The sequence below is a fragment of the Prunus dulcis genome, chromosome 4, assembly GCF_902201215.1.
Source record: "Prunus dulcis chromosome 4, ALMONDv2, whole genome shotgun sequence".
NCBI classification, from domain to species: Eukaryota; Viridiplantae; Streptophyta; class Magnoliopsida; order Rosales; family Rosaceae; genus Prunus; species Prunus dulcis.
In genome coordinates, this window is record NC_047653.1 from 5,048,674 (window position 1) to 5,063,978 (window position 15,305).

The following is a 15,305-nucleotide window of genomic DNA, read 5'->3' on the forward strand; positions in this document are numbered from 1 at the left end:
GAGAAGGAAATTACCACAACCACAGGAGCAGCGGCAGTTGTTCCCACTTCAGCCTCTGGAACCACGACGGTCAGTTCTGCCTGATCCACAGGGTCTGATATAGATGGCTTCACCCGATCCTCGGCCTCTGGAGCGGCAGTAGAGTGTTCTGCCTCAGCATCCTCAAAAAGAGCCAGTTCTGAACTAGTCAGCTCAGCACCTGGACCCTTTTGTTGCTTCTGCGCCAAGGCAATGCTTTCCGCTATCACCTCAGCAGGAATCTCATCCTACAAAAAGGAGGTCAGAACAGAAGGAATAAAGCGAAAGAAAAACTGACGCAAGTCACAGACTAAAACTCACATCATCTTCCGCCCCAGCCACCTTCTTTTGGGACACCTCCTCCAGCTCCTGCAGCTCTTTTTCCTGCTCCACCTCCTCAAAAGCTTCCCGCAGCTCGTCATCCGTCCCAGAAGGACTGACCGGGATTGCTGCGGCCTCTTCTGCGGCAAAGTACTCCACTTCACCCTTCTTCTTAAGCTTTTTTAACTTAGTGGGAGGAGGAGAAGGACTCCCAGCTGGACAGAACAAAAGCAAAAGATTAGAAAAGAGAAAGCAGAATAAATTCAGAAAGAACAGTTGGAATGTTCCAAACTCACCAGGAATACCAGCCCCTTTCCTCTTCTTTCTACCAGAAGGAACAGCCTCGACAGGGGTCTGTTCTGCCCCAATATCATCCTCTTCATCAGCGGAAGGGAGCTCCAAATCCCCGGCGGCAATGACAGAAGAGACTGCACCAAACAGGTAAAGATTAGAAGCCAATCCAACAGGAAAAGACAGGAGAAAATCAAAGGGAAGAAGGCTTACCAATCACTTCTCCGGCCTGGACAGACTGTCCACCCACGTTCTTTGTCAGAGAAGGATCTAATAACGGGCAGAATATATGTCAAAAGTCGGCTATCAAGACAAAGCAAACAAACAGACAGAATCAGATGCCTACCTTCTATAGTCTGTGCGTTGATATCCTTGATGGTCTGGATCATATGCGCTCTAGCCTCCCCATCCGCAAAAACTAGCCAGTTCTCCCAGCCATCGAAGAGCACCTTCAGGGCGGTAACAGAGGCAGGCAGATTTTGAAATCTGGCATACCACCAAGTGTCAAAATCGGCGGAACTGCAGGAATTTGGTTCCCATGAGGGATAGAGGGCATCCGCGCTGTTGTTGATCTTATTCACTGCACACCGAGCATCCTTGTGCACCTCCAGATCATCTGCATCTCTCCAGGAAGAGGCCCGGTTACAGCTCCGATATGACTTCAGCGGAATGAGCTGAGGGCAGCCAAGCTGCCTTGCACAGAAGTTGGGATGGTAGACTTCTGCCCCCAGATGATAATTTGGAGGCTTACCCCCACCATGGGGCAGATCTCTGGGCAAGGTGATACTCAGAAATTTCTTCCTGAAGTCTGTTCTGGCAGCCTCGTCTTCTGGCTCCTTCTCAAAAAGCCGAAATCCAGTCTGGAACCAAGGATAGGTCCTTCTGATCACCACTTGCCACTGAGCAGCCGACCTCTTGGTGCAATGCCTGAAGAACATCAAATATTCCTCAAGAGAGCGCTTGGGCACTTCTGCCGACATCAGGGGAAGGGCCAGAACTTGGTCTTCAGGCAGAACTATGTCTGGAAATCTTAACTCGGGGAAATATACCTGCAGCCAGATCTGGATCATCCAGAATGCACCAGGAGCAGACAGGTTCAATGGATTCTCAAGGGTGGCAGTGTATAGATTCTTGAAAAGATGAGCCAGAACTGTTGGCCCAAGCCCCACATCAGTGTGATTGTGAAGCGCTTCTGCCAGATGCCTATATTCAAGCAGAACTGCCGAAGAGCGATTGGGGAAGACAAATCGGTTCAGCCAATACAGAAGGAACAACATATGCTGCTGATCCTTGTCCTTCTCAGCGCTAAATTTCTTCAGATAATTGGAGAAAGGAGCAGTTCTGGTTGATCGTGGCTGGAGAGATAGTAAAGGGAATAGCCACTTTCTCCTGGTTCTTTCGCCTGTGATAATCTCCAACAGCATCAACAGGCCTGCCATGGGGCCTAAACCCAAAAATCTGAGCCATATCCAGCAAAGTAGGAGCCATGGGACCCACACGGAAATCAAATGTGTTACTGGCAGAATTCCAGAAGCACAAAGCAGCAGCAAGCAGGTTCTCATCCCTGTTGATCGATTGCTTGGACAGAAGAATGGCGTCATAGATCCCAGCTCTCCTCCAGTGACCCCCATATCTCGGGAGAAGTCTGTCAATCCAGTCTGCCCATTTGACTGGACTGTTCCTCACCTCACCAGACGGGAAAGATCGACTCAAATTCTTGCTAACCCAAGAATGAGAAGCCAGGGCAGAAGTACTCTCGAAGCACAAAGGAGCCTCGGCGTCCTTTTTTAGCAGTTCTGCCGCCTCAGCCGGAACAGGGCCAAACCAGTGAGGCCCCAGCACCAGGGTATTCTCGAACAAATGAAGAACGTTCTCATCCAGATTCTTTTGGGCAAAAGGATGAAGCTTGCTCCTAACTTCTATCGCGTGGGCATCAATCCCGCTCCCAGTGATGTAATCAGGAGGAATTGAGGCCGAAGAGGATTGAGCACGGGACCTTGGGGAAGACATTTCAAATTCAAAAGAAGGGGAGTAAAGAGAGGAAAAATGGAGAAAGTTCGAAGGAGACGATGGGAAATCCCGAAAGAAAGGCTCAGGGAAAGACGAAGTCGAAAGGGGCAGGTTTTTCAGAAATGGCGAAACTAAGCTTTGTTTTAAAGGAAGATTTGAAAACGTGGGAGAGAGGAAGAAAGGACGGCACCTGATAATTACGGGCTAGTAAACTAGCTAATAACTAGCCGTTTCTTCCCACGAACTCTAGTTCGTGACAGGCGAACGTGGCAGACGACTGGCGCGCAAATTAATGACAAAAAACATTAAGTCTGAAAACCGTTTCAGTTTCTGAAACGATTCAGACTTAGGGGGCATTGTTTGGGCCTAAAATTGACGCGCCAAAATCAGAAAAAGATAAAACCCATAATGAAATTTCCCACTCGGCCCAAAAGCTTGGGGACAATAAAATTAGGATCCAGACGGCTTGGGCTTTACGTTTTTTATCAAAGACAAAAGTTCCCAGCCCAAGAAAGCCCAAAAGAAAGAAACTGTCATCCGGGCTTTAAAAGATCAGCCCACAGAATTTGTTTGGATTCAAGCCCAAGAAACTAAAAAAAATATATATCTCCCACGTGGCTACCTCAGCTATTGAGAGGGTCAACATTTTCAACTAGAGTTTTTATGGGAAGAGACGTCTCCGGGAAACTGCCGACAGGAAATCAAGAAGCCCACCTATTTTCAGAGATTTGTTTTGCCCCGAAGACAATAGTCCATCTTTTCAAAAGGATTCACAGGCCATGCCTTCTCAATTAGAACAGGAAATAAGGAATTATTCAGAAAGTACAGAAGAAAACCAAACCGCCATGAAAAGCACACACAAGCGTTGGCGTTGGTTGAAACAAAAAGCAGTCACCCAGGGAACTAGGGAAGGGATCACTGGAGACTATTGAGAACTTGTCTGCCACGGTTGATAAAGATCTTTTCTAAGAGATCTTTTTGCCGCCCATTTAAAATTTAGAAAACACCTCCAGAAGAGGATCTCTTATAAAAACAGAAGCAGGCAAGAAAGAAAAGGACAATCAACTCATCAATCAAAAACACAACACCAAGAAAAAGCCAAGAGCTCACTTGAAATCCGAAATTCAGACTTAGAAAACAAGTCTTCTAGAACGAGACACCTCGTTACAAATTTGGTTCAGCAAAAGCCAAGACAAGCAGAGTTTGAGTTTTCACAGACGTAGAGACCCCAGAAAACTCAGGACGAGTCTTATTCAAGCAGAACAACTCTCGTAGTACGATCCTTAGCTCATCAGACCATCGAGAATAGCCACTTCTGTCCCTTTCAAGCAGGAGGAGTTGCAGTTCTGCCTATTCAAAAGGCCTCACAAAGCGTGAAGAAAACGTAAAGCTCTGCCAAAATCCAACTTTGGTATCGATTTGCAGGTCAACCTAGCATTTGAAGTCACAAAGCAGTGCGGACCAATCCAGATATGTCCAGTCCAGCCTACAGCAGAGTCTTCCATTCAAGCGGAAACGAAGTTCCGACAGTCCTTTAACTTGTCTAGAGTTAAATATGTGTATTTATTATCTTGCAAAAGGCAGTTCTGCCTAAAACAGTCCACTTCTATCAAACACTTCTGGCCAGAACAGCCGTTTTCTTTATATACTGAGATAAATTATGAAAGTCCTTACCAGTCTAAGGCAAGAAAAGAACTTACTTGGGAGATATTCCTCACCCAAATTCACAATCGTTTGATTTTTAGAAGTCAGTAACTTGGGGCGCAAGTTATCTATTCTAAAAGAAGTCTGCTAGAATTCACGTTGCTAGCAGTGGCACGCTCGCACACCAAAGAAAGCTGACTTGCTTGACCAGTACATGGTCTCCAAGCCAGTGGGGAACTTCGCCCTTCCATCACAGGAGTTAAACGCGAAAACGGGCGAACAGTATTAATCTATAGAGTTTATGTATGCTCAATATATTGGGCTTAGGCTATAGGCCCATATCATTGTTGCTTGATGGGCATGACAAGTTTTGGGCTTCATACTTTTTAATTTTGGCTTTGTTTTTCTTTTTCTTTTTTCCGTAATTATAATCTCATTGTGAATACAGATGTCAGATGATGAATGCGTATGTATGATATTGTTAAACAAGAGAGATTTTGTTGTTCACTTGAAGATGGTCAATATCTTTTCCCACTTGATATGGAACTTAGCTCATCTCCACTTGTAGGCTTATAGTACAAAATGGAGAGGCCCATGTAGAATGGCACCGTGAAGTGTGCTTTCCAGCTTGATTTCCATAAGGGGAGTTCATGGTTAGGTGGTACAATCCTTTTGTTGATTTTGTGTTAGATTTATGTGGTGTAAAGTTTCTAAATTACCAACCTAGCTCTCTTTAGGCAGAGAAACGTGTCTTTATCGGGATGTCATTGTGAAGTATTCCTAAATTAATCATGCATTGTAATACATTTTAACTTTTTCACGTTACATTGTGTGATGGGTTTGAGATACTGTCACAATGACATACTTATTGCATGAAAATTCTCTTGTCTAAAAATGCAAGTCAGGCAGATTTGATGGATAACCTAAGCTAACTTAGCTTGCTTAATTGAAGTTTTGAACTTAAATTCAAGCAGATCCAAGTTGAATTCATATGGATTGAGCCCCCTAATTCAAGCTCAATCTGAATTTGGTCATGTTGGTAAGCGACAAACCCATCTCTTATCTACGCATGTAAAACTAACATCATTCTAATGTGTTTTTATTTTCAAAGTTTCAAACTCGGTTTCATTTACACGCTTTCAACTTTGCTTTTGTGTTTTGTACTTTGCAGTGGTAAAGAAGGAAACTAGTTGTAACAAGCTGTCCCAAATCAAAAAGCATGTGACCAAATGAGTAAAAACCACAAAAATGCAGTCAAACATCATCATTAATTCAACGTGCGTTTTCTTTTTTGATGCGTCTATGTATACATTCTCTCAAAGCTCTCCCTTGTGTAAATTTTTGAACGGGTAATTAAGCACACGTTTCACATAAGTTCAATGAGAAAACCCCAACTTGGAAATTTAATCTGTTGTTTAATGCAAAACGCATAAACAAATACGCACTTGATAAAGTTAGAATCCCACCAAAACTTGTAAGATTTTCCCATTTTACACGATCACAGGCTAAAGACCAATTGAGCTGTTTTTGCTTTTTTTGGTGCAAGGAAATATCAACCCTTTTTCAGAAAGAGGGCTTTATGTGAAAAACCATAAGAATATACATGCACACTAACCACATACCCTTTTTATTTTTTGTTTTGTTTTCTAACCATCATAGTCATACTTTAGTTGATGGTAACAAACTACATTATTTTAGTAAATAATGCATGGAATCTATACGATTAATTATTGACCAGGTTTCAATTTTTTTTTTTTCAATTTTCATTTTAGTCTTTTTTAGTACAAGTGATACTTTAAACTAAAGGAAAGTGAGATTTTTTACACACAGACATACAACTAAGATGTAAAGAGTTCGAACTTGAGACCTCTTTTCTGTAAATTGATGACTTTTTATTTTATTGAACTAAACCCTATTGGCCATTATCACTTTAGTCCCTTTTCTTTTTATTGTTTATCTTTGTGTGACAAAAGCATGGCTACCATTGGATTCTAAATGTCTCTAATCACAACATGGTAATTGGGTCCCATCTAAGAAATATCTTAGCCTAGTCCAACAATGTTATCAAGTGGTGTTCAGTGTGGAGTGGGGGACATATGAGAAAGGCTGAAAGGTGATAAAATAGGCTTTTTTTGGGGGTGAAATTTGTTCCTACACATGGCAGTTTTATATGATGTGATGACTTTTTTTTTTGTTGTTAATAATTTATTTTTGTTTTAGAAAAAGTAAGCAAATTCTTATCTAAACAAACAACCAATCAAAGGGTTTTCTATAATTTTGGGGCTCTTATCATTTTAAGCACCAGATGGGAATTGCGTATTGGACAATGGTTAGGTCGATCATTCTTGGATAGCAAAACAAATAACAATAATAAAATAAGCAGGAAGTTCAATGGGATGGGATATTTACAAATTACACTTGTTAGCCACTTGGCCAACGGGAGATTTCAAGAGATACTTTTCTTTAGCTAATTCAAGTACTATTTCAATTCATTTAATATTTTGAAGTTGAGATGTATTAAAAAAAAAAAAAAAGTTAAGATCCATGCCCTCCCAGTACTCTAAAACTAAATCTTAGGTTAATATGTGTCCTTTTTAAAATTAAAAAAAAAATTCAAATAGAAACCTTATTAGATAAACTTCAACAATATAATCAAAGACATCAACAAGACATTTAAAATACCCATTCCAAGAGGGCGCCAAACTAATATGCTAAAAGCAAAACTAACACGGGACAAAAGCCACATGAAGACTACTAACCCATATCACCACAATTAGCCATAAGCCCAAACAAACCTATAAACCCAAGATACCCTAAAACAACCCATGCACTTAGACGAACCCTACCACCACCACCACCTAAAGAAGCGCCGTTGTGGCTACACCCATCACCTCATCCATAACAGATATGGGGAAAATATGATTTCTAGCGATCTACCTGAGCATAAGAGCGAACAAATAAACAAGAACAAGAATCTTTCCAAAGAACAATTGGGTGATTTGCATCAATCTCAGTCAAAAATGATGTAGAATCAAATTTAGAGAACATGACCGAAGTTTTTTTTTTTTTTTCGGGAATAGATGCTTTATTAAAATAATAAGCACCATAAGTGACGTTGGGGAGCGGGTTTTGGGACTAGGATTTGATTGAGAACATATATTAAAATGGGTGATGGAGAACTTCAATCTAACCATTGCTCAGAAGAAACCACCACAAGGGACTTTTTATTCAAACCGCCCAGTGGACTTGCTTATTAAAGTGAATGTTAGCTGTAAATATGAAGGTTCCAAACCGAACATTTGTATATCATCGAACTTTAAGAATTTAAGTTAGGATAAAATAAATAACTAAATTAAAGGTTCACTGCAATTCAACATAACAAATACATATAATTTTTACAATGAAAACTAAAATCAAATTTGAAACCGTTCTGTTTGTTGTAGTTCTCTTTGTTATTGATCCCATCCTCACTCTTCTCTTTTACCCAATGGAAAACAAAAAACCAAAATTTTGAACTGAAAAATGAAAACGAAAACAGAAATGTCACTAAACGAGAGCTTTTTATTATGGGAAGTGCTAGCAACCTTCTCTCTAACCTTCTCTTTTGGACCTTCTCCCTTCTTCTTATGACAAGTGTCACTTTCCTTACACTAAAAACAATGTCATTAATGCATCACACAAACTAGTTTTTGTTTTCTAAGTTTACCTTTATTAAATGTATTAATTTTTAATTTTTCCAAAGAGAATGCGTGTTTTGTTAAAAACAAAATAAAGATGATAACAATGTCATGAAACAAACTTTATTTTTATTTTTTAAAAATATGACGTGTTTTTAAATGTTTTTAAATTATTTATTTTTTAACAATGTGCTAAAGAAGTTATAACAAAATTTGAATAAATTGAAGGAAATATAAAAGCCAATACATTTTAAAAGGGTAAACTTGAAAAACAAAAACTAAATTGTGTGATACATTAATGACATTGTTTTAAGTGTAAAGAAAATAACACTTGTTATTAAAAAAAAATTCAAAAAAGAAAATTAGAAAGAAAATTGCTAGCATTCCTATTTTATTATTTGAGAGATTCAATCCCATTTTCCACAGAGCCACGAAAACAAAACAAAACAAAATAAAATTTCCTAAACGCAGAAACAGAAAAGACAGAAAAGGAATTTCCAAGTCTCTCTCTCTCTCTCTCTCTCTTCCCCACCCATAAGAAGCCGCACCGCGTTCAAAGTTTCAACCTTTCAACTTTCAACCACTCTACTCTGCTCATAATTTCCTCTCACTTTCGCAAACCCTTTTCTGAATTTTTTTATTAATTTTTAAATTGTTGATATTAAAGTCCAATTCTTTTTCAGAAACAGGGGACGACGAACTGCTATAAAATAAAGCCAAAGTAAAGTCCTTTTTTCCTCACATCTAAATAAGAAATTGAGTTTCCTCTGGAAACCAATTCTGAAGCTCTGTTTTTTTTTTTCCCAAATTTTCACTGACCATGCCGCTTCCGTGGAAGAAGATGCGGGTGAACCGAATTTCCCAATTCGTCGCCGATCTCCAATCACCGAAACGGGGCGGTTCACTCGTGGTCCAGACTGGTTTTCCGACCTCCCTCGTCGACCTCTTCGTCAAGAACCGCGATCACTTGAAAAAGCCGTCGAAAAAGAACAAGAACAGGAAGAAGAATAACCCGTCGGCTGACCAGGTCAGCGATCGGATCACAGCGAATTGTGAACTGGGTTCGGGCAATTTCGGGATTTTGGTGCAACCCAGTTCACCAAAGGTCAAGAATTTGAGCTGGGAAGCAAGGTGATCGCGGTGTTGAAGCTGGTGAGTTTCGGGTTTTGGGTGAGACCCATGTTGAGAATCGGATTGTTGATGATGAGCAATGCGTCGGTGGGAATTGGAGAGCGGTTTTGCTGGCGGTGTTGAAGATATTCGCGGTGGTGGTTTTGGCTTTGAGTACCAAGAAGCTCGCTGTTGGGGTCACATTGTCTGCTTTTCTGCTTCTGTTTCTTGAATACGCGGGTAAGCATTTGGCTTGTTTCTTCAAACCATGCTCGAAAGCGAAACCTGTCTTGCAAAACATGGCTCAGAGGGCGTCTTCATTTTTATTATTTCTGAATGGTTTTCATGAGAGTGAGGATTTGAAGGGGGTGATTGTATGTGAAAAGACTGGGGATTTTGTGTTTGAATTGGTTGATGCTACGAGTGATTCAGACTCTGCTATTGGAGAGATTCAGATTGTTGAGTCTAACAAGAAGGGAAGTGTGTGTGTTGATGAAACTGGTGGAGACAAACCTTTGATTGATTTACTTGGTGCAGATTATGAGAAGGAGAGGGTCGTGGATAAGAGAGATGTTGGTGATAAAACTTTGGTTGAGTTGCTTGGTATGGATTATGAGAAGAGGACGGTGGTGGATGCAGAAAAAGCAGTCGGTGAAATAACTTTGGTTGAGTTGCTTGGTAAGGATTATAAGAAGATAAAGGTAGTGGAGAGTGGTGAAGATGGAGGTGAATTTATAGCAGATAAGAAGAGCAAGGGTGGCAAAAATTCTAACATTAAATCAAAACTTATCAAGAAATTTGTGCCTAAGAAGTTGCGCAGAAAGTGTAAGCAAAATGAACCGGAGCTGGAGCCTCTCCTAAGCAGTGAAGTTTCTTGTCACATGGGAGATGATAAGTTAGAGGGATGTGAAGAACATTTTAACCATAAAGATGAGAAACAAGAGGAACAGGAAAGCGAAAACATGTCGGTGTTTTCTGCAGAAGAGAAAAGTGAAATCCAAGGATTTAATGGAGTTTCTGATCTTGGCGAAGGATCATTGGCTGGCGGAGAAACACCCTTGATTGTTGAAAGGAAGGGAAGAGAAGGGAATTTAGGGTATCTGGTTCTCTTTCTAATTGTTCTTGCTGGACTTTTCGGAGGTCGGATTGTAGCCCTGATGCTTACAATCACTAGCTGCTTTATGCCGAAGTTGGCTGGAAGCCTGAGGAGATCGGTAAAAATATGCCGGTGTTCTGTCCCAATCTCAAGTTAGAATATCTGTGGTTGTTATAGTGATGTCTTGTTTTTCTTCAGATATAGGGTTCTTGAATTCAAGTCTCGAATTGTAGTCTGAATGTGAAAGCTCAGTGTGATAGAAATTCCAACCTTTTCGTTGGAAACCCAGCTTGAGGTGTTGTACTCAAAACTGTAAAATTGTTACAGATACAAATCAATAGTACATAGTTCTTGTTTCCTTGTATTGATTTCGTTTATTTGTGATAGCCAAATCATTTTTTCATTATATCTGTTGTTCTGCTGTAGACTGGGGTGCAGAAAATACTGGCCAAAAGACACTCGTTTGCCTCAAAAGTTGCTCCAAAAGTATTGAGCGACTTTGTTATACAGATGGTGAGGAACTTCAATAAGCTTAATTTTTTCAAATCATCCTCATTTTTTCTTATTTTCTGAAGTCTAAATTGAAACTTTTAATTAGGATTGGGGTTGGAATCTTTTAGAAGAAGATTGGAAAAGTTGAATGCAATTAAGTAATGTTAGTGTGAGAAAAAGAAATGATGATGCTAGAAGACGACCGCGTTCATAGTTGATCACCTTTTCAAATACAATCACGGGATTCACACAATCATTATCTTCTATTGAACAGGAATGTTGACAATGGATTTACCTATCAAAACTCATCACTGAGTGCTTTTAATAATGTATCGACCTTTTATTCTAATTTCTGCAGTTGTATTTGGAAATTCTTCTTTGTGCTTTATGTCAAGGCAATTGTAATCTAATTGGTTAAAAGAAAACAATAAAATAACAGGGACCCAGTATCTGGAAGCTTCTCAAAAACCTTGGATCTATTCTCCACCTTTTCATTTGGTACCATTTGCTGTGGTCTTTCATTCCATTCTTTAGATATTGATTTAGCTGCTCACTTTCCATGTTGTCATCAATTCCTTTCTTTTGATAACACTACATTGGTGACTGATTTCTGCATTTCTTTGATGATTCTTGTTTCTGCAATTCTCAGTTTATTGAGCTGCCTTTCCACAGAAGTTGATAACAGGGCATGAGCTTAATGAGTTTGAGTACCTGACCTCTTTATTTTGTTTTGCCACCTACTTCCCAATCAGATTAATCTGTGTGTCTTTTCTAAGGAAGATAAGCATGCTCTTATGAACTCCATTTCCTGATATGAGAACCCTGCTGTGCACAGAAGATCAACTAGACAGCATGGAGTAACTTCCCACCATCTCATTAAACAATTTGCAGCTTCTATTGACTTCACTTTGCTTTCTCTGAACTCCCACGCTTCAGGTACTTGTAGAGCACTACACACACACGTACACATTCACCTAGAAGTTGTTGATATCATCAACTGAGCTATGAAGCTAACGCTAACGCTATCAGTTGTGTTGTGCATCCAGTCATTGCACACACAAACACAGACAATGTTGTAGATGATATATTGAGGAGATGGTCCATCGTCCAGGTTTAACTTCCTAGCAGAGGATGCAAGCATGCGGGGTAGAGTAACAGGGTTAAAACATCTGCTCTCATCATATCTGTTACATGCATTCTTAATATCCAAGAAAATCTCGAAACCTTGTTTAAAGACCTTGTCTTAGTGAATGCATGAACCATTAAATTCCATGAAACAATGCCTTTCAAATCATAAGCAAGTTATGAAAACCAGTTATAGCCACTCAATTCTGACACTTGGTAGACATTGTTGAGTTTAAAAACATTCAAGTGTGTGTATACACACACAAACACATATATCTATCTCTTATGTGCTGTTTTTTGGTCCTAAAATCTCGCTTCTTAGGTTGTTAGAAATGCAGGCAGGTCTAGGGCACAAAGGTTCTTGCCTTCATCAGGAAGTAAAGGGAAACACAATAATGAAAACATTTATAGAGTTCTATTCATGGATTCCATAACGCAAATGTGCTTATTTCATGAGTTGGTATGTGGGTTGTAAGTGAAATATATAGAAGAACAATTTATTTATTATTTGTTATTCAAGGGAGGGAAGAAAACTCTGGCCATGAGTGTGTGAGTAAGTAACAACTTCTTGTTAGCCTATGAATTTGCTGGTTTGTAGTTGGATTACTGCTGTTTTCAAATACAAGGCTAACAAATTTTTCTGTCCAAACGCCTTGAACCACACGGATTGCCAGGTCTATTGCGTTGTCTTCGTTGGAAAACTGTGGCAGAAAATTTCAACGAAAACCCAATATTCAGGGGTTTTTTTTTAAACTTTATTTTTTTAATGTCTAGGTAGTTTTTTTTCCTTAAAATAAAAATTAATGAAAAATTGCTTCTCGGAAAATGTTTTCACTTAGGGGCATTCAGATATGTTTCAAGATTGATATCAAAGAATTTCATAAAACCATTCGATTTCATGGAGATTTTAATACACACTTCTACTTCTACAAATCCAGCTCACAAGATGCAAATTCACAAGAATAAACAGAGGGATAATATGAAATATGAGAAACTATTTTCCAGGGAAAACATCTAAAACTTTGCCTGAAGACTGCTAATTACGGACTTGTCCACCTGGAAAGACTTGGCCAAAACATCATCTGGAATGGAAGGATTTGCTCCAAAAACAGCATTAGCAATGGTGTTGACTCCAGGGTTTTGGCTGCTCAATGAAGAGAGTGATATGGCATTTCCATTGCCGACATTCTGCTGGAAGTGAACTAGCCCAGCTGGGAACACAAACACATCACCCTTGTAAAGGACCTTTGAGATGAGCTTGTTGTCAGGGTTTGAGGTCACAAAGCCAACATAGAGGCTGCCTTCTAGGACGGTCAAAATCTCGGTGGCACGGGGATGAGTGTGGGGAGGGATAACGCCCCAGGGTGCATAGTCGATGCGAGCCAGAGAGATGCCGAGTGTGTTGAGTCCTGGAATTTGAACCACATTGACAGGGGTGACTTTCCCACCAACAGGGTTTGAGGTGTTGCCTGGGATGTGAAGTCCACTGAAGAAGAAATGCTCAGCCTGTGCTAGCTTGGAGTCCAAGCAAGGTAGCCCATTCACTCTTGTTGCTGCGATGCACAAGTTCAATTGACAACACAAACACATAAAATTAAAGTCATTGTAAAATAAAGTAGGAAGAAGAAGAAGGATACTTATTTTTCAAAATGCAAATTAAAGCATACATAAACCGGTAATTTCGATCCAAACCTGAGCTAGTAGTGTCAGCAACGCAGAAATCTTGTAAAGGACTAGGCTCAAAAGCAATGACCAGAGCACATGTCACGGCTAGCAAAGTAGTCAAAAGCAACATTTGGTTTGCCATCTGAATTTTTCACCTTCTTCTATGGGATGGGATTTTAAGTGAAGTTCTTGGAAATGAGAAACGGAAAGGATTGAGAGAGAGGGAGAGAGATGTGAAGCTATTGAAGTACAAACTTGGTTACTTATAGAGAAGGTAGTAGTAATTTGGTTATGATTCTGAATGAAGAACAAAGATATAATAGACAAAGCTATGCCGGCCCTGCATTATAGACACTGGATAAGTCTCCTGAACGTACACTTAAGCTAAGAATTGTTCCTTCATTAATTTTCTATTCCTTGTGATTTGAGTAATACTCACTCAATTCTGCATATGTTAAACATATCCAGACAAAGTATCCTGCTAAATTAACCGGGTCCAATTTAATTTTGTAATAATAAAATAAACTTTCAAACTCAATAACAAACCATGAAAAGTAAGATTCAGAAGCAGCGTACAGAATTCTGAAACCATATAATAATAAGGCATCTATTTTTGTTTGTTTGCACATGCCCTGCTCCGGCAAAAGCTGATATATGGTGAGATTATAAGTTATATTGCCCTGTGTCTCTGTCCACTTGCAGATTCTGGCCAGCTTCTCCTCAAGACTAGGTCACAGTGTGAAAAGGATGAACGTAAAGTAATGAAATTTATCTTCATCTCTATGAATGCCTGCTCCTTTCAAAGCCAAATCCAAACCATGAATTATTATTTTTCATATCGTGCAGTGGCTACAGGCTACAGAAAAAATGATGATCAAATTCTTTTGAAATGTAAGGTTCAAAGGTCCTCCGATTCCTCATGGATAGATGTATGAACTATGTGATGTATGCATAGCCATTATTTAGTGTGTTTTCTCTATCTGGAATCTGGATTAGGAAATCACCCTTCTTATGTTTTTCTCCACTTTGCTGTGTCCATTGGTCCTGTGGCAAATCTTAAATTTGATGATTGATTTTTATTTGACAATGAAGTGCTACAAATTGAGACTGACAGTACATGCATGCTTACCATGATACCATCTCAATTCCCAAATAAGAACAAAATGAAAGAGCTCAAAATGAGATTACAATTGCTGTTCCAATCGAACATTTGAGGAATGAGAATAGAGCTTAATAATTTATCACATGGAAAAGTAGAGAAGAAAAGTGAAACCATCTCCTCATACCATAGTGGGCAAAATCCAAGTAATTCGCTCCCTGTACCGCGGTTGAAGCTTTGACCAGCAATGTTCCCATTTCCGGAGTAGATTAGCACAAATGTATACCCATGATCAATGATGTATATGGAATCTGGACGAAACTCTGGAAAGTGTAAAGTAGAGGACATGGATTCATACGAACTCAAGAACAAAGCATCAGTTCCTATACTCTCAATCTCAACACATTTCCTGATATGAGAACCCTGCTCTGCAGTACAGCCTCTATTAAGCATGGGGTAACTTCCCACCATCTCATTAAGTAATTGCCAGCCTCTATTAACCTCACTTTCATTCCCCAAACTCCCACACTTCACGTACTTGTAGATTAGTGCTCTTCCCAGAAATTTATCTTGTCCCACTGCTGTAGATTGTAGATAATACACAAGCACACATACGCGCACACACACAACAAACTATTCGCCTAGAAGTTGTTGCTATCACTAACTGAGGCTATGAAGTTAACGTTAACGCTATCAGTGGTGTTCAGAGGTGCTCTGCATCCAGGAATTGCACCGGTGAAACTCATATACAAAAGCA

The 15,305-nt window shown here is 39.7% G+C and overlaps 2 protein-coding genes across 2 annotated transcripts; one reads left to right on the forward strand and one right to left on the reverse strand.

Moving 5' to 3' along the window:
* The first annotated feature begins 8,524 nt into the window (after positions 1 to 8,524).
* Positions 8,525 to 10,531, forward strand: LOC117626314. Its single transcript, XM_034357982.1, has one exon. The coding sequence runs from the start codon at positions 9,371 to 9,373 to the stop codon at positions 10,322 to 10,324; it is 954 nt and encodes a 317-aa protein (XP_034213873.1). The 5' UTR covers positions 8,525 to 9,370; the 3' UTR covers positions 10,325 to 10,531.
* Positions 10,532 to 12,798: 2,267 nt separating this feature from the next.
* On the reverse strand, positions 12,799 to 13,591 carry LOC117625769 (putative germin-like protein 2-1). Its single transcript, XM_034357315.1, has 2 exons — positions 13,477 to 13,591; positions 12,799 to 13,337 (listed from the first exon to the last, which is right to left on the reverse strand). Exons 1-2 carry the CDS (start codon positions 13,589 to 13,591, stop codon positions 12,799 to 12,801), a joined length of 654 nt encoding a protein of 217 aa, XP_034213206.1.
* Between the last annotated feature and the right edge of the window lie 1,714 nt (positions 13,592 to 15,305).